This window comes from Oncorhynchus clarkii, chromosome 7 (assembly GCF_045791955.1).
Source record: "Oncorhynchus clarkii lewisi isolate Uvic-CL-2024 chromosome 7, UVic_Ocla_1.0, whole genome shotgun sequence".
Classification (NCBI taxonomy): Eukaryota; Metazoa; Chordata; class Actinopteri; order Salmoniformes; family Salmonidae; genus Oncorhynchus; species Oncorhynchus clarkii.
In genome coordinates, this window is record NC_092153.1 from 29,719,346 (window position 1) to 29,739,713 (window position 20,368).

General features: G+C 40.3%; 1 protein-coding gene across 1 annotated transcript; it reads right to left on the reverse strand.

Annotated features, from left to right (window-relative positions):
* Positions 1 to 1,082: 1,082 nt before the first annotated feature.
* LOC139413164 (zinc finger protein ZFP2-like) lies at positions 1,083 to 5,897 on the reverse strand. Its single transcript, XM_071160262.1, has 2 exons — positions 5,349 to 5,897; positions 1,083 to 2,457 (listed from the first exon to the last, which is right to left on the reverse strand). Exons 1-2 carry the CDS (start codon positions 5,686 to 5,688, stop codon positions 1,406 to 1,408), a joined length of 1,392 nt encoding a protein of 463 aa, XP_071016363.1. The 5' UTR covers positions 5,689 to 5,897; the 3' UTR covers positions 1,083 to 1,405.
* Between the last annotated feature and the right edge of the window lie 14,471 nt (positions 5,898 to 20,368).

Consider the following 20,368-nt stretch of genomic DNA (forward strand, 5'->3'; position numbering starts at 1 on the left):
TATATCCTATAATTTAGTTGGACAAGTTTTCATGTCAACAATTAAAAACAAGAAAAAACATATATTTCTAAATAATAATATACAATCATATGATTATTTTCTCCTTTTTCTTTCTATAGAATCCTAAAACTCACTAGCTTCTAGAACTCTCGTCCCCTTGGAATGAACAAAACTCAAATCAAATTGTATTGTATTAGTCACATGCTCCGAATACAACAGGTAGACCGAACAGTGAAATGCTGACTTAGGAGCCCCTAACCAACAGTGCAGTTTTTTAAAAATACAGAAAAGAAGAGATAAAATTTATCTCCAACACGGAAAACATGTCAAAATAAATTGTGATCCATGATAACACACTGGTTAAATGCAAAACACAAATCTTTTTGACTGCCAACTCTTGAGACAATCAGCAACCAAGTTGTCCTTGACACGGACATGTCTGATTTCAAAAGGAAACTCCTGCGATATCCATAGTAACTTTACACCTCACTGCGGAGCTTCTCTCTCTTTTCAGGGTTCACTCGATAGGCATGTTGTTGGATCGGGGCCCAGTCCCCAATGTCATGCTCTAGTACATTTGGGTTGGCACATCTGAGAATGAACCCTGATATTATAAAAGCAGGGCAACAATGTCAATATAATTGTACCCAAAATTGTCAGTTGGTTGCATAAATGACTAAATGTTACATAATTGTAAATATGAAATATCAAAACCAAATGTACACCCATTTGTTAATATGTATTGGCATTAATTAACTTAATGGTGAGGCATGGAATAATAAAACGTATCTTTGTCAGGCTGGATGTTTGAAATATGAGGTGATTTGAGTCATGCTTCTTCAGTAGTGGAATAAAGACAATTAGCACTTGAATGTTGTCAAGAAATTCTGGGGTGATGTAAGATTTTTAATAAAATTGATTATAGGTGTATAAGCTGCAAGCAAGTACATTGAAATTAAACTGTTTTCAAGTCATTGAAAAAACAACATATTTTCAACTACAACCAAACATATATTGAACATTGGGCATAGTCTTATTTTCAATGACATTTTGCCAAATGGGAATAGTGCAATGTCAAAACACAGGTTTAACGTGTCCAAATCAATAATCAATATGCAGAAACAGTTTGGGATATATTGAAAACCTAAACATTTTGAAGTGTTGCATTTTGATTCAAGTGGGTCATCAACGTGGTAAGAGTAACACAACTCAATTTTTGTTAGTCGCTTTTTGATAAATCTCATAAATAATACTATTTCAATTCATAGCCTGGATTTCTTTCCCCTGAGGCTAAAATCTATTTAACTGAACAGGGGGACAAACGTTTAGGGTTCTACATTGTGACATCATTAAAATACTCCTACAATGTTAAAACATTCTACAATGTGAAATCATTTCATTGATATCATGAAACAATTTCATGTATTTTCTGATGTTTAATCAGAGATCTTTTATCAGAGTATCTCTTCCCACATTGATCACAGCTATAAGGTTTCTCTCCTGTGTGTGTTCTCTGGTGTGATATCAAGCCGTTTTGCTGAGTAAAACTCTTCCCACATTGATTACAGCTATAAGGTTTCTCTCCAGTGTGTATTCTCTCGTGTGATTTCAGGGATTGTAGCCGAATAAAACTCTTCCCACAGTGATCACAGCCATAAGATTTATCTCCTGTGTGTATTCTCTGGTGTATAGTTAGATAGCTAGATGTAGTAAAACTCTTCCCACAGTGATCACAGCTATATTTCTCTCCTGTGTGTGTTCTCTGGTGTGATATCAAGCCGTTTTGCTGAGTAAAACTCTTCCCACATTTATCACAGCAATAAGGTTTTTCTCCAGTGTGTGTTCTCTGGTGTATAGTTAGATAGCTAGATGAGGTAAAACTGTTCACACATTGATCACAGCTATAAGGTTTCTCTCCTGTGTGTCCTCGCCGGTGTACGATCAGGCTGCTCAGCTGAGTAAAACTCTTCCCACATTGATCACAGCCATAAGGTTTCTCTCCGGTGTGTGTTCTCTGGTGTATAGTTAGATAGCTAGATGTAGTAAAACTCTTCCCACATTGATCACAGCTATAAGGTTTCTCTCCTGTATGGCCCCGCTGGTGTCCTATCAGGTTGCCTAGCTGAGTAAAACTCCTCCCACATTGATAACAGACAAAAGGTTTCTCACCAGTGTGTGTTCTATGGTGTGATTTCAGGGAGCTTGACTGAGTAAAACTCTTCCCACATTGATCACAGCTATAAGGTTTCTCTCCTGTATGTACTCGCTGGTGTATTTTAAGTTCTGATGAAGATTTGCAACGTTTCCCACAGTCAGAGCAGCAATGAGATTTCTTCCCTGTGGGTCTCTGCTGATGTTTCTTGAGGAGTTCTGATGTGGAGAGACTCTTCTCTGCCTCATCAGCATCATGATATTGTTGAGGATCCCCAGAGGATCCACGATAGTCACATCTCTCTCCTGTGTGAATGACAACGTCAGACAGATGGTTAAAGGCCCACAACAGCAGAAATCCACTGTTTATTTGAGGTAAAAGGTGATACCCATGAAGTTGAACAGCAATTGACGCCTGTTAAATTATATGACAATTGTCTTGTTTTCACAGTAGTAACATAGATGATTGTAGGCTAGAAATAAGTTATTAAAGTTGTTGAAATCCTAAGCAGTGTGCCAGACAACTTTTTGTCTCCAATATAGGCCCCTTTCTGTGTTTAATAAAATTGCGGCGCAAGGGCGATGCGCACACAATTTGATTGCAGAAACACCTCCTTGCTAATGAGGAAACCGATAGTTATGGATGTAGTATATCTGGTAATGAGGAAACCACTAGTTATGGATGTAGTATATCTGGTAATCAGGAAACCACTAGTTATGGATGTAGTATATCTGGTAATCAGGAAACCACTAGTTATGGATGTAGTATATCTAGTAATGAGGAAACCACTAGTTATGGATGTAGTATAACTGGTAATCAGGAAACCACTAGTTATGGATGTAGTATATCTGGTAATCAGGAAACCACTAGTTATGGATGTAGTATATCTGGTAATGAGGAAACCACTAGTTATGGATGTAGTATATCTGGTAATCAGGAAACCACTAGTTATGGATGTAGTATATCTAGTAATGAGGAAACCACTAGTTATGGATGTAGTATAACTGCATGGAGCAAAAATGGTGGGCGAAGATTTTAGTTTTTCATAATGTATTCTGAATATTACAGCGCAAGATCAGGAGTGCTACTCAAGGAAACTCACATTAAGCTCTGTGTCTATTCACTAATTCACCACCGTGGGGGAAAACTCAGGGGAGTTCTCATAGTCTGTCAGCAAAAAATAGCCTCCATTTCAGGTTAGAGTGCATTTCACACTACTGTAAGGCTCTTTTGAATGTCCTGATTAATATAATGTTTGTGTTATTGTTTGTGTTATTGTCAAAAATGTACTACTATTTAAGAACCACTTCAACCAGTAAAATGCTCTTTGGCTAGTTTGCCATCAGCCTGACAATGAGGGTTTGTACATTAACAAATTGGCCCATAACTTCACCTAACAACAACATAGCCCTGCTGTAGGACCCATAACTCCACCTAACAACAACACAGACTTACTGTAGGACCCATAACTAACAACATAGACCTACTGTAGGACCCCTAACTAACAACATAGACCTACTGTAGTACACATAACTTCACCTAACAACAACTTAGCCCTGCTGTAGTACCCATAACTTCACCTAACAACAACTTAGACCTACTGTAGGACCCATAACTTCACCTAACAACAACATAGACCTACTGTAGGACCCATAACTTCACCTAACAACAACATAGACCTACTGTAGGACCCATAACTTCACCTAACAACAACATAGACCTACTGTAGGACCCATAACTTTACCTAACAACACCATAGACCTACTGTAAGACCCATAACTTCACATAACAATAACATAGACCTAGAACTATAAATCATTTAATATTTCAGGTGAAACATGGAAAATAAAATGTCTTTGTCATGACATTTCATAACCTGATAATTTTGTGAATAATCCCACCAGGCTACTCTATAATGTGCTGTCATTCTAAATGTCCTGAATGAATGAAAATAGCTCTGTGTGTTGTACAATAGCCTATCCATCAAGGAACAGTTCTCTACACATTATGAGCAAAGTATCTCCGTGTCCAAACAGACTAACGGGACCCTACTGTAAATCAAGCAGACAATAACACATTATAAACATCAATACGTTAGGGATGTTGGAACCAACGTGGAGCACGGCATAACTGTCTTTACCGGTGTAATGAATGAAGAAGCACTTTGCTTGTTGTTGCATGTCGTGATGTTTGTAATTTGACTGTCAAAATTGTCCGACAGCAAGATCCAGTATTTACGTTGAAGTTCATCATATGACTTGTGCTTAACGTTCTGACTATAACTACTGCTCCCAGAGTTTTTATACCTAGCTGACCCAAACGGATACTAAATTAAACTGGCAGACCACCCAGACCTTACCCCGCAAGATACGTCAGTTTTGTCAATTTATTAAATTGTCTTTCATTTGAAACACTCCTGTCAATGTTGAGTAAGGACACACAACTGATTGCGCATATAGAACTAGGAAGTAGGATTAGTCTACCTGGCCTGCATGCAAATGTAGGCCTATAAATGTGCCCAACTAATGAGTTGTGGAGCTGCTTCTCAAAATAATGTTTTCTTCACCTCAAACAGCAAGTAAACAAAGTCTGATCAAAATCAATTGCGAAAGACAATAGTTCCTCAAAGTATTTTCGTAAAATATTTCCAGCTCTCGCCCTTTCACCATTCCGCATTTTAGTTTTCTCCAGCCCTCATCCCTCAGCTGTTACCAAACGAAGTCTCTGGGCAGCCATTTAGTTGCTTTTTAAAACCTAGGTTGTCCCTTTAAAAAAGGCCACAATCAATCAACCAATCTGCAGTTCAAACAATAACAAAGCTGTAATTCCACCACTGTTTTGGTAATAAGATGATGGGAAATGTAACTCCTCTCAAATTCATAGACAGACCTATGGATGCAAGGACTGACCATCCATGATATCAACATTATAGTTTTAACCATGTTGAGGTGACACAGTGTTGGTTTACATTGTTTCTAAACATCGGAGTAAAAAAAGCTTACTTGGGGTTCTGATGGGGTACAACAGTTGAACTAAGCTCATGAGGCATGCGTTATATTCTTCAAGAATCAATGGCTATAAATAAATAATTTAAAAGCCAAAATAGTGACGTAGTAAATGCATATTTCCGCTTTAACACCAAACATCAGTTCAACAACTGCAGAGTTTGTGCCTCTGCTTTTAAGACAGTACTTACTAGTGTTAATCAGGGCCCGTTCATCGTTAGAACCATTGGATGCCTTAAGATGCATTTGGGAAACCAGGCGCAGATATCCAGTTCCCTCCTCTTCTTCCTTCTCCTTTTTCGATGTGACAGTCATCTCCCCCTCCCCCTCTTTCACTCCAAAAACAGCATCATCCTCTTTCTCTTCCTTCACTGTAACGTCGTTCACTTCTTCCTTCACGGTTACAGCCTCACCCTCTACTTGTTTTTGTATTGAAACAGTCTCCTCTTCCTCCTCCTTTTTCACGATAACGTCTTCCTCCGTCCAGCAGACCTCTTCTTTAGCAGAAGGAGAGTAGCTTAGTAACCTCATGGTTGGAGATGTTACCTAGCTAGGCTAATGCTAACTTAACCAGCCCGCTAGCTGAATAATAACAACAACACCATTAATATAGAATTCAATCCGATAACTAACTAGACCACAGAAGTAGGTTTTAAAACACAGTGGCTAATATACACTAAAGCGTCTAAAGAGCTTCATTGGTTCGTCTATTTTGTCTAGCAAGCTACCGAGGTGGCTGACGAACTGTTGTTGCTGTTGAAAGAAGCGTTCCGTCCACTAGATTATACGTCACACTAACAGCATTGCCTTAAATTCACACATCGCCATCTGCTGACTGGAGTGGGTAACGCAGTTGAGTAAAATGTACAGTCCTGGCCAAAAGTTTTGAGAATGACGCAAATATTATTAGCAGTAGCAGTATGGACGAAGTCTGTTCATTATATACATCTACATAATGTATTGTTACACCATGTAGGAACAGTATAGACCTAGTCTGTTCATTTTATACATCTACATGATGTATTGTTACACTATGTAGGAGCAGTATAGACCTAGTCTGCTCATTATATACATCTACATGATGTATTGTTACACCATGTAGGAGCAGTATAGACCTAGTCTGTTCATTATATACATCTACATGATGTATTGTTACAACATGTAGGAGCAGTATAGACCTAGTCTGTTCATTATATACATCTACATGATCTATTGTTGCACCATGTAGGAGCAGTATAGACCTACAGTAGCTAGCTACTTATTTAGATGTAGTATGACTTAATGAAACTGCCTTAAATGTGCTGTAGTAAACATTTTTATTCGCACTAATCAATCAACACATTCCTGTCTTTGTATGTCTCAATATAATGGTACTATTTAATTAAATCCATTTACAATATGAGGAAGCTCAGGGGCTGAACATTGTCGTGAAAGACGAGAAGGAGGAGGAGGATGTCACAGTAAAACAAGAAGTAGAGGGTGAGGCTGTTACCGTGAAAAAAGAAGAGAAAGACGTTTCAGTGAAAGAAGAGGAAGACGCGTTCAGAGAGAAAGAGGAAGGGGGAAGATAAAGAGGAGGATGCAGTTTTTGGAGTGAAGATGGAGGGGGAGATGACTGTCACATTGAAAGATGAAGTGGTGGAGATAGGAGATCTGATTAACACCAGTAAGTACCCCCTTCAATTTGTTTTTAACTTTGGATATTCAGAGTTGGCTCGTCAATACCTCTTCAACGGAGGGCCCTAGGATGATGATTGATATGTCTAGAATCAGACGACGTAGAGAAAAAGCTACCCCTTGTTTCCAAAAAGTGACTAAACATATATATTTGAGAAGGGTCTATCTGCTGACCGCAGACTGGGGAGCACTACATGTAGTGATTTTCATGTAGTGATGTTTTACTACACACCGTGCCCCCTAATAGTGCCATGTGAGAGTTGGGTTGGCTACACCAAAGATTATGGATATACTGACAAGATGTCTCTCCGCCCTAACAAGGGGAGTCGTTGTCCACAAAGTGGCACAGTGGGTTGTCTAGCTCCCGCCTATCCTTTCTTTGGATTGGTGGATACATCTTATTATTGTAATCTATATTTACGTTTATATACGTTTATATTCTATGAGGGTTGTTGACGTCAACCGCCTGTATTCAATGGAGAGAGATGCTAAGCTACTAGCATGAATATGCATAGCGATCTGGAGACAACACCTGTAGTGTTTTTATCAAAGTTGTCGGTATATCACGTGTCCACATAACAACTTAAGCATTACGAAACTTCTGTTGGATCAAGTAAACCTCACATAGCAAATAAGCCATTCATTTTGTTGTTGACCATATTCGACACTTTCCACATTGGGTTGATACTTGTTTCCACTTGGATACAACCTACTGTAACCTACTGGCATGACCGAGAGAGATGCAACCTACTGTAACCTACTGGCATGACCTAGAGAGATACAACCTACTGTAACCTACTGGCATGAGCTAGAGAGATACAACCTACTGTAACCTACTGGAATGACCTAGAGAGATAAAACCACTTGGATACACCATACTGTAGTCTACTGGCTTGACCCAGAGAGCTAAAGTTGTACATTTCCTGGATTTTAAATGAATATTTTCTAGTAATAATGATAATTTGTATCTTCCTATCCACATGTGGGATCCTTCTCCTTTGTCGTCCTCTCTACACCAATAACAGACAACTACTGTGGGATCCCTCTCCTTTGTCGTCCCTTCTATACCAATAACAGACAACTACTGTGGGATCCCTCTCCTTTGTAGTCCGCTCTACACCAATAACAGACAACTACTATGGGATCCCTCTCCTTTGTCTTCCTCTCTACACCAATAACAGACAGCTAATGTGGGATCCCTCTCCTTTGTCTTCCTCTCTACACCAATAACAGACAGCTACTGTGGGATCCCTCTCCTTTGTCGTCCTCTCTACACCAATAACAGACAACTACTGTGGGATCCCTCTCCTTTGTCGTCCTCTCTACACCAATAACAGACAGCTACTGTGGGACTCCCAATCACAGCCGGATGTGATACAGCCTGTATTCGAACCAGGGACTTCTTGCACTGAGATGCAGTTACTTAGACCGCTGCGTCCGTGTGTGTTTAACTATTTAACTGTACTAGAACGCTTAAGAGGCCGCTAAAATTTAAAATATTGGTTATCGGTATTGTTTTTTGGAGCAAGGAAAATATTGGCCAAAAATGTAATATCGGTGCATCCCTTTATTCTAAAATTGATTATTATTTTTTTAAATCCTCATCAATCTACACACAATACCCCATAATGCCATCACAATACCCCATAATGCCAATCCAATATCCCATGATGCCAATGCAAAAACAGGTTTAGATTTTTTGCAATGGTATTGAACATTTTCCCCAGGATAACTAGTCTGAGTAATGTAAGATGTAAGATCCCAGGATAACTAGTCTCAGAGTAATGTTAGATCCTAGGATAACTAGTCTCAGAGTAATGTAAGTTTCAGATAGTTTAACCCATTACAGTCTAAGCCCTGTCTGAGGGGGAGGTTCTTCTAAGCTATATGGAATTGTTTTAAGAAGGTTTAAATAAGATGGCTTCCCCAGTACAGTACTGTAGAAACACCCTCCAACATGAAGGGCTTCCCCAGTATAGTACTGTAGAAACACCCTCCATCATGAAGGGCTTCCCCAGTATAGTACTGTAGAAATCAGGACGGACTAATCAGAATACTATTATGTTACTGTATAGATGTATGAATTTTCTTTTAATCCTAGTACTGAATATAATGTGTGTAATTATAATCAAGAATTAGAACAAAGACTTTCTGTTCCTTGGTAGAAACGAATGAACTTATCGTCAGACTGGCTAGAATGCTTATCTACACAGGGGGACCTTGGCCTAGTCATAAATTATCTAAACTGGTGGAGGAGGATGTACGAAGGCTTGAGAACTATACTGCCATTGTACCGGAGTGGAGGAGGGATGGGACAGTTTGAAACCTGATGATGTAATTTTCAGTTTATAACCTGTTGTAAATTGTATCATGTTCAGTACTCTCGAGAATAAACGTCAGTGCTTGATTCTCAGACCATTTTATGCAAATAAGTTTCTTACAAATCCTTAGAAATGGGCTGAGTGTATTAATTGAATATGGTAATAAACATATAGGAATTTAATTCCTCTAACAAGTTTACAGAATGCTGTCGTCTGCGTAGAGGTGGATCAGAGACTCACCAGCAGCAAGAGCGACATAATTGATGTATACAGAGAAGAGGGTCGGTCCAAGAATTGAACCCTGTGGCAGCCCCATAGAGACTGACAGAACTCCGGACAGCAGACCCTCCGATTTGACACACTGAATTCTATCAGAGAAGTAGTTGGTGAACCAGGCGAGGCAATCATTTGAGAAACCAAGGCTGTCGAGTCTGCCGATGGGGATGTAGTGATTGACAGAGTCGAAAGCCTTGGCCAGATCAATAAATACGGCTGGACAGTAATGTTTCTTATCGATGGCGGTTAAGATATCGTTTAGGACCTTGAGTGTGGCTGAGGTGCACCCATGACCAGCTCTGAAACTAGATTGCATAGCAGAGAGGGTATGGTGAGATTCGAAATGGTCGGTAATCTGTTTGTTGACTTGGCTTTTGAAGACCTTAGAAAGGCAGGGTAGGATAGATATAGGTCTGTAGCAGTTTGGGTCAAGAGTGTCCCCCCCTTTGAAGAGGGGGGTGACCGCAGCTGCTTTCCAATCTTTGGGAATCTCAGATGTCACGAAAGAGAGGTTGAACAGGCTAGTAATAGGGGTGGCAACAATTTCAGCAGATAATTTTAGAAAGAAAGAGTCCAGATTGTCTAGCCCGGCTGATTTGTAGGGGTCCAGATTTTGCAGCTCTTTTAGAACATCAGCTGACTGGATTTGGGAGAAGGAGAAATGGGGAAGGTTTGGGCGAGTTGCTGTGGGGGGTGCAGTGCTGTTGACCGGGGTAGGGGTAGCCAGGTGGAAAGCATGGCCAGCCATAGAAAAATGCTTATTGAAATGCTCAATTATAGTGGATTTATCAGTGGTGACAGTGTTTCCTATCTTCAGTGCAGTGGGCAGCTGGGAGGAGGTGTTCTTATTTTCCATGGACTTTACAGTGTCCCAGAACTTTTTTGAGTTAGTGTTGCAGGAAGCAAATTTCTGCTTGAAAAAGCTAGCCTTGGCTTTTCTAACAGCCTGTGTATAATGGTTTCTAGCTTCCCTGAAAAGCTGCATATCACAGGGGCTGTTCGATGCTAATGCAGAACGCCATAGGATGTTTTTGTGTTGGTTAAGGGCAGTCAGGTCTGGGGAGAACCAAGGGCTATATCTGTTCCTGGTTCTAAATTTCATGAATGGGGCATGCTTTTTTAAGATGGTTAGGAAGGCTTTTTTTTAATAACCAGGCATCCTCTACTGACGGGATGAGATCAATATCCTTCCAGGATACCCCGGCCAGGTCGATTAGAAAGGCCTGCTCGCTGAAGTGTTTCAGGGAGAGTTTGACAGTGATGAGTGGAGGTCGTTTGACCACTGACCCATTACAGATGCAGGCAATGAGGCAGTGATCGTGTGAGATTGAGGGCATCAAGCTTAGATTGTAGGATGGCTGGGGTGTTAAGCATGTTCCAGTTTAGGTCGCCTAGCAGCACGAGCTCTGAAGATATATGGGGGGCAATCAGTTCACATATGGTATCCAGAGCACAGCTGGGGGCAGAGGGTGGTCTATAGCAGGCGGCAACGGTGAGAGACTTGTTTTTAGAGAGGTGGATTCTTAAAAGTAGAAGTTCAAATTGTTTGGGTACAGACCTGGATAGTAGGACAAAACTCTGCAGGCTATCTTTGCAGTAGATTGCAACAGCACCCCCTTTGGCAGTTCTATCTTGTCTGAAAATGTTGTAGTTAGGGATGAAAATGTCAGAATTTTTGGATTCAGATACAACTAGAACATCCGGGTTGGCAGAGTGTGCTAAAGCAGTGAATAAAACAAACTTGGGGAGGAGGCTTCTAATGTTAACATGCATGAAACCAAGGCTATTACGGTTACAGAAGTCATCAAAAGAGAGTGCCTGGGGAATAGGAGTGGGGCTAGGCACTGCAGTGCCTGGATTCACCTCTACATCACCAGAGGAAAAGAGGAGGAGTAGGATAAGGGTACGGCTAAAAGCAATGAGAATTGGTTGTCTCGAACGTCTGGAACAGAGAGTAAAATTAGGTTTCTGGGGGCGATAAAATAGATTCAAGGTATAATTTACAGACAAAGGTATGGTAGGATGTAAATACATTGGAAGTAAACCTATGTATTGAGTGATGATGAGAGAGATATTGTCTCTAGAAACATCATTGAAACCAGGAGATGTCATCGCATGTGTGGGTGGTGGAACTAATAGGTTGGATAAGGTATATTGAGCAGGACTAGAGGATCTACAATGAAATAAGCCAATAAACATTAACCAGAACAGCAATGGACAAGGCATATTGACATTAAGGAGAGGCATGCTTAGTCGAGTGATCAAAAGGGTCCAGTGAGTAGTGTGGTTGGTTGGGGTCACGGTCACAGGGGTTATGAAGGGCCTCCCCAGTATAGTACTGTTTTATACCAATGATCATTTGGCTTTCTGATTTTAAATTGTAAGACTCCTTGAATTATCAACCAAAAAAATGAATAAGTTAATTTATGTCAAATTATAAGGCCATACTGCTATAACCCATAGTAACACATTGGATAACATTCACAACATGGAACAACAGTAACCATAGTAACACATTGGATAACATTTACAACATGGAACAAAAGTAACCATAGTAACATTGTTTCCCCCAAAACATCTAAAGGAAGTTTGTTCTGAAGTGTCTGGTTTCCTAATTAGCAGGGAGGAGTTTCTACAACAAGATATACTACATCCATAACTAGTGGTTTCCTCATCACCAGATATACTACATCCATAACTAGTGGTTTCCTCAAAACCAGATGTACTACATCCATAACTAGTGGTTTCCTCATCACCAGATATACTACATCCATAACTAGTGGTTTCCTCATAACCAGATATACTACATCCATAACTAGTGGTTTCCTCATTACCAGATATACTACATCCATAACTAGTGGTTTCCTCATTACCAGATATACTACATCCATAACTAGCGGTTTCCTCATTACCAGATATACTACATCCATAACTAGCGGTTTCCTCATTAGCAGGGAGGAGTTTCTACAACAAGATATACTACATCCACAACTAGTGGTTTCCTCATTACCAGATATACTACATCCATAACTAGTGGTTTCCTCATTACCAGATATACTTCATCCATAACTAGTGGTTTCCTCATTACCAGATATACTACATCCATAACTAGTGGTTTCCTCATTACCAGATACACTACATCCATAACTAGTGGTTTCCTGTTAGAATTATTTATCAAGGGTTAAGATAAATGATTAAATCATTCTACCCAGACACTTAACCATTTGGATTATTTGTTAGGTAGCATGTAGGGGGTAGAAAGGAAGGTCTGTGTGCCTAAAGAAAACGAAGTGGATCATTAAACTATGCTTGAACCGACCCAGCTATAACTCTGTGAAGATAAGATAGGACAGGGAGAGGTTTTCCAGGTTTCTGGTATATGGGGGGGGGGGGGGGGGGGGCTGGAACTGTCAGCTAAATGGTAATAAACTGTGGTAAAAGGCTTCAGGAGATAATCCAGATTAGTGTGTATGTATGTGCGTTAGTAATAGACGGGGTAAAAATAACGGTTTTGTATATGCACGTCAGAGATCTCAGAGAATAAACGCTATTGATGTCGGGTCGATGTCTATTTTATGCAAATAAGGATCTTACAAATTCTTAGAAATGGACAGAGTGTTTGCTTTGTATAATTAAATTGGTTAATGAACATATAGGAAACAAATTCCTTCATCATGGGGTCAGTCCTAGTACAGTGTAGTCCACTAAATGGGGTCAGTCCCAGTACAGTCCACTAAATGGGGTCGGTCCTAGTACAGTGTAGTCCACTAAATGGGGTCAGTCCTAGTACAGTGTAGTCCACTAAATGGGGTCAGTCCTAGTACAGTGTAGTCCACTAAATGGGGTCAGTCCTAGTACAGTCCACTAAATGGGGTCAGTCCTAGTACAATGTAGTCTACTAAATGGGGTCAGTCCTAGTACAGTCCACTAAATTGGGTCAGTCATAGTACAGTCCACTAAATGGGGTCAGTCCTAGTACAGTGTGGTCCACTAAATGGGGTCAGTCCTAGTACAGTCCACTAAATGGGGTCAGTCCTAGTACAGTGTGGTCCACTAAATGGGGTCAGTCCTAGTACAGTCCACTAAATGGGGTCAGTCCTAGTACAGTGTGGTCCACTAAATGGGGTCAGTCCTAGTACAGTCCACTAAATGGGGTCAGTCCTAGTACAGTCTAGTCCACTAAATGGGGTCAGTCCTAGTACAGTGTAGTCAGCTAAATGGGGTCGGTCCTAGTACAGTACAGTCCACTAAATGGGGTCAGTCCTAGTACAGTGTAGTCCACTAAATGTGGTCAGTCCTAGTACAGTCTACTAAATGGTGTCAGTCCTAGTACAGTGTAGTCCACTAAATGGGGTCAGTCCTAGTACAGTCTACTAAATGGGGTCAGTCCTAGTATATTGTAGTCCACTAAATGGGGTCAGTCCTAGTACAGTCTACTAAATGGGGTCAGTCCTAGTACAGTCCACTAAATGGGGTCAGTTCTAGTATAGTGTAGTCCACTATATGGGGTCAGTCCTAGTACAGTCTACTAAATGGGGTCAGTCCTAGTACAGTCCACTAAATGGGGTCAGTTCTAGTATAGTGTAGTCCACTAAATGGGGTCAGTCCCAGTACAGTCTACTAAATGGGGTCAGTCCTAGTATAGTGTAGTCCACTAAATGGGGTCAGTCCTAGTACTGTGTAGCCCACTAAATGGGGTCAGTCCCAGTACAGTGTGGGAGGTTCCATCGGGCCATAGGACGTCCCAGGGGATTTACTGGCGGCAGTAACTAGTTCCATCGGGCTCTAGGACTTCCCAGGGGATTTACTGGCTGCATTCTCTAGTTCCATCAGGCTCCAGGACTTCCCAGGGGATTTACTGGCTGCAGTAACTAGTTCCATTGGGTAGTAAGTCAAGGGGTCTGAATACTTAACATGTCAAATGGCCATCCCTAAACCAAAATGGGTAACGTGTCAAATGGCCATCCCTAAACCAAGCTGGTTAACATGTCAAATGACCATCCCTAAACCAAGCTGGGTAACGTGTCAAATGGCCATCCCTAAGCCAAGCTGGTAACGTGTCAAATGGCCATCCCTAAGCCAAGCTTGGTAACGTGTCAAATGGCCATCCCTAAACCAAACTGGGTATTGTGTCAAATGGCCATCCCATTAATTAAAACCTCTTAAGGATCTCCACGGATCGGTGTCACATCCACGGGACGGGTGAGCTAATGTGCAATTAGGATTAACAAGAACATTTCCCAGGACATAGACATATATGATATTGGCAGAAAGCTTACATTATTGTTCATCTACAGTGCCTTGCGAAAGTATTCGGCCCCCTTGAACTTTGCGACCTTTTGCCACATTTCAGGCTTCAAACATAAAGATATAAAACTGTATTTTTTGTGAAGAATCAACAACAAGTGGGACACAATCATGAAGTGGAACGACATTTATTGGATATTTCAAACTTTTTTAACAAATCAAAAACTGAAAAATTGGGCGTGCAAAATTATTCAGCCCCCTTAAGTTAATACTTTGTAGCGACACCTTTTGCTGCGATTACAGCTGTAAGTCGCTTGGGGTATGTCTCTATCAGTTTTGCACATCGAGAGACTGAATTTTTTCCCATTCCTCCTTGCAAAACAGCTCGAGCTCAGTGAGGTTGGATGGAGAGCATTTGTGAACAGCAGTTTTCAGTTCTTTCCACAGATTCTCGATTGGATTCAGGTCTGGACTTTGACTTGGCCATTCTAACACCTGGATATGTTTATTTTTGAACCATTCCATTGTAGATTTTGCTTTATGTTTTGGATCATTGTCTTGTTGGAAGACAAATCTCCGTCCCAGTCTCAGGTCTTTTGCAGACTCCATCAGGTTTTCTTCCAGAATGGTCCTGTATTTGGCTCCATCCATCTTCCCATCAATTTTAACCATCTTCCCTGTCCCTGCTGAAGAAAAGCAGGCCCAAACCATGATGCTGCCACCACCATGTTTGACAGTGGGGATGGTGTGTTCAGGGTGATGAGCTGTGTTGCTTTTACGCCAAACATAACGTTTTGCATTGTTGCCAAAAAGTTCAATTTTGGTTTCATCTGACCAGAGCACCTTCTTCCACATGTTTGGTGTGTCTCCCAGGTGGCTTGTGGCAAACTTTAAACGACACTTTTTATGGATATCTTTAAGAAATGGCTTTCTTCTTGCCACTCTTCCATAAAGGCCAGATTTGTGCAATATACGACTGATTGTTGTCCTATGGACAGAGTCTCCCACCTCAGCTGTAGATCTCTGCAGTTCATCCAGAGTGATCATGGGCCTCTTGGCTGCATCTCTGATCAGTCTTCTCCTTGTATGAGCTGAAAGTTTAGAGGGACGGCCAGGTCTTGGTAGATTTGCAGTGGTCTGATACTCCTTCCATTTCAATATTATCGCTTGCACAGTGATCCTTGGGATGTTTAAAGCTTGGGAAATCTTTTTGTATCCAAATCCGGCTTTAAACTTCTTCACAACAGTATCTCGGACCTGCCTGGTGTGTTCCTTGTTCTTCATGATGCTCTCTGCGCTTTTAACGGACCTCTGAGACTATCACAGTGCAGCTGCATTTATACGGAGACTTGATTACACACAGGTGGATTGTATTTATCATCATTAGTCATTTAGGTCAACATTGGATCATTCAGAGATCCTCACTGAACTTCTGGAGAGAGTTTGCTGCACTGAAAGTAAAGGGGCTGAATAATTTTGCACGCCCAATTTTTCAGTTTTTGATTTGTTAAAAAAGTTTGAAATATCCAATAAATGTCGTTCCACTTCATGATTGTGTCCCACTTGTTGTTGATTCTTCACAAAAAAATACAGTTTTATATATTTATGTTTGAAGCCTGAAATGTGGCAAAAGGTCGCAAGGTTCAAGGGGGCCGAATACTTTCGCAAGGCACTTATAGGCGAGGGTGAATTTCAGATATTCACTGCTTGTACTGAAGAAGGAGTGGAATTGATGAAGTTCCTCTGCTGTCCCCTGGAATAGATGGAACACGTCATCAATAAAGACTTTTTCAGAACCTGATGATTGCTAGAATGGGTTGTTAGGGTTGACAATCACGTTCTTCTCAAACAACCCCACATACAGATTGGTATAATTAGATGCTATTTTTTAAACTGCAAAGACCATAATCCATTGCGCATTTTAAATGTTTTCTTTACTCAAGTATGACAATTGGGTACTTTTTACACCACTGTTTCTTTTACACCTGCAATGTAAAATAAACAGAAGAATGCATGATGGTCAATGCTATCTGGTATCCTTGGGACATCCCTACCTTAAACCCTAACCTTAACCCCTAACTTAACCATTTGAAATGTCAACTTCAACGGGCTAGGGGCGTCCCAAGGATGTATTTCTACCTAAAAATATATGATCTAAGTGATTAATAGTTGGTATTCAGCAGTCATAAAGCCTCATTTACTTTAATGAATTACTAAAATAGTGATTTTGTCAGACAGCAGCTCTACACTTTATTGACTGACTGATCCATTCATCCTTCCATCCCTCCTCAGCCTTCCTCTCCTCTGAGGACCCAGTGAGGCTGGAGAACAGTCAGAGAGCTGTTGAGGGACTGGTTAGGAAGAACACTTCTACAGCAAGAGAGGTGAGAGGTCACACATGGTTTAGATGGTAAATATTTATCTCCCCTTAGCGGTTCATCACGTAAACAAAAGGGAATATGTTCCATCATCTATGTTTATTTACATTAGTGCAAATTGCCCACTGATATTGGTGTAATTTCTCACCCCTTTTGGCTGTATGAAAGTTAATTTCCCCTCAGACACACATATTTGTTCTTTGCTATTATGAAGGTAATTTTTGTCAAATGTACTTTTCCCCACTCATTCACCCCACCTCTTTACGTTGCTTATTTATTCTCTTTAAATTGAATCTCTTTTATATTGAATATTTCTATTCAGTGGCCTGACTGCATCCAGACTGTCATAGGCCCATCCTGGTAGATCTGAACCTAATGCAGCTTGGAGTGATCGGATGACAGAAGTCACATTTTGGTACCAGGTGTAACTGAGGCCATAGATGCTTCATATTCATTACTTTGCGTGTTTGAAATACTATGACTTAATGTGTTTCTTTCTTTGTTGCAGGGGAAGTCAAGAAATGGAACAGCAAGGCCACAGAACATGACATATGCAGAGCTGTGGGAGACCACCTCAAGCCCCTGGTAGAGCCGGGGGTGGTGTTTACCACTCCCCCACGCCTTCAGCAGGCTGGAAAAGTGGAAGATATACTGAATTTACTGCTTTTCATACTAAGATGGACCATGCACTTTATTGACAAGGTTGAAGATAGCATGAAAAACAGTATAAATTCAGTCTAAGATGGACCAAGATATGCCTTTGCACATATTTGTTCATTGGTTTAGCAAGTCTGTTGATTGGTTGGTTCATTAGTTTTGCAATATGATCAAATCAAGCTTTATTTATATAGTACATTTCAGACATGGATGCAACACAATGGCTTCACAGGAAAAAAACAAAAATAAACTGAAATATTTAGTACACAACAAACAGAAACTTAACTGAAAGACTGAGCATTTTAAGGAAATGTCATTGATTGAAATATTAGATGCAACATCCAACACAAAATATAAGTTTGTTTAATTCTATTGTTTGTTGTTACGTTCTCCATCGAGAAAACCAAAAAACTAAAGTCAAACTAAATGTTACATGAATTGTAAATATGAAATATCAAAAGCAAATGTGATTGGTGAGGCATGGAATAATAAAACGTATCTTTGTCAGGCTGAAAATTTGAAATATGAGGTGATTTGAGTCATGCTTCTTCAGTAGTGGAATAAAGACAATTAGCATTTGAATGTTGTAAAGAAATACTGGAGTGATGTAGGATTGTTAATAAAATGTATTATACTGCGTCCATGTGATTAGGCTACAAGTACGTTGAAATTAATTGAAAAAATACCTGAAAATATTTACATTTAATTTTATAAACAAAACACGACAACATCATACAAACAACATCACATCTGCTCTTTTTTTGTTTGTCACTTTTTGTTAATTTACATAAATAGTCATAGATGTAAACAGCTCGCAACATTTTGAAGTGTTGTATTTTGATTAAAGAGTGTCACCAATGTGGTAAGTGTAACACAACTATTTTTTTGTTAGTACAGTTTTGTTAAAACATATAAATAAAACTCTTTCGATTCAGAGCCTGGATTTTTCCCCTGAGGCTAAAATCCATATCATGCTGAAATCAATTTATCAAATTAAACAGGGGGAAAACATTTAGGGTTCTACATCGGGACATCATTAAAATACTCCTTCAACAATGTTACAACATTCTACATTGTGACAATATTTCATTGATATCGTGAAACAACTCCTTCATGTATGTATTTTCTGATGTTTGATTAGATATATTTTATCAGAGTATCTCTTGTCACATTGATCATAGCCATAAGGTTTCTCTCATGTGTGTGTCCGCTGGTGTGATATCAGGCTGTTTGACTTGAGTAAAACTCTTCCCACATTGATTACAGTTATAAGATTTATCTCCTGTGTGTATTCTCTGGTGTATCTTCAGATAGCCAGATGTAGCAAAACTCTTCCCACATTGATCACAGCCATAAGGTTTCTCTCCAGTGTGTGTGTATTCGCTGGTGTGATTTCAAGTTGCTTGGCTAAGTAAAACTCTTCCCACATTGATCACACCTCTGGGTTCGGGCCCAAACTCTGTTGTAACCGGCCAGGACCGGGAGGTCCGTGGGGCGACGCACAATTGGCCTAGCGTCGTCCGGGTTAGGGAGGGTTTGGCCGGTAGGGAAATCCTTGTCTCATCGTGCACCAGCGACTCCTGTGGCTGGCCGGGCGCAGTGCGCGCTAACCAAGGTTGCCAGGTGCAGGGTGTTTCCTCCCGCACATTGGTGCGGCTGGCTTCCGGGTTGGAGGCGCGCTGTGTTAAGAAGCAGTGCGGCTAGGTTGGGTTGTGTATCGGAGGACGCATGACTTTCAACCTTCGTCTCTCCCGAGCCCGTACGGAGTTGTAGCGATGAGACAAGATAGTAGCTACTACAACAATTGGATACCACGAAATTGGGGAGAAAAGGGGGTAAAAAAAAACAACAACAAAAAACAATACATCATGTAGATGTATATAATGAACAGACTAGGTCTATACTGCTCCTACATGGTCTAACAATACATCATGTAGATGAATATAATGAACAGACTAGGTCTATACTGCTCCTACATGGTGTAACAACATTCCTTCCCACTGTTTCCGCATTGTATTACGTTAGCCTTGTTATAAAATACATTTCAAAAGTTTGGGTTCACTTAGAAATGTCCTTGTTTTTGAAAGAAAATCATATTTTTTCATTTAGAATTTATAAAAACCTGTTTTTGCTTTTTTAATATGGGGTATTGTGATGTCATTATGGGGTTTTGTGATGTCATTATGGGGTATTGTGATGTCATTGTGGGATATTGTCATGTCATTATTGGGTATTATGTGCAGATTGATGAGGGGGGGAAATTATTTCATCCATGTCAGAATAAGGCGTAACAAAATGTAGAAAAAGTGAAGGGGTCTGAATACTTCCCGAATGCTGTGTATATATAGGGGCAGTACTCAGTGACATACTTCATGAAACAAGAGGTACAAATATTTGACGCCAAACCAACAACAGTAGTTACTAAAACATAAATTGCTAATGTATGATGTAATGTCAACTTTATTATACATTTCTATCCCAGGACCACTCAATTTTAAAATTCTCCAAAAATCTGCTGTGGATTACCGTGAAACCCATACCTTTATCACTGAGTGTATTACAAGGAGTGTAATGTAAACACACCAGCAGCTCAGCAGTCTCAGTGCTAGGAGTGTCACTACAGCCCCTTGTTCAAAACCAGGCTGTATCATAACA

Excerpts from the sequence above, each read along its gene's own strand:
- LOC139413164 (XM_071160262.1), bottom strand. The coding sequence starts at position 5,688 with ATGAGGTTACTAAGCTACTCTCCTTCTGCTAAAGAAGAGGTCTGCTGG. Across the intron at positions 2,458-5,348 it reads ACGGGCCCTGATTAACACTA|GAGAGAGATGTGACTATCGT; the intron begins GTAAGTACTGTC and ends TCATTCACACAG.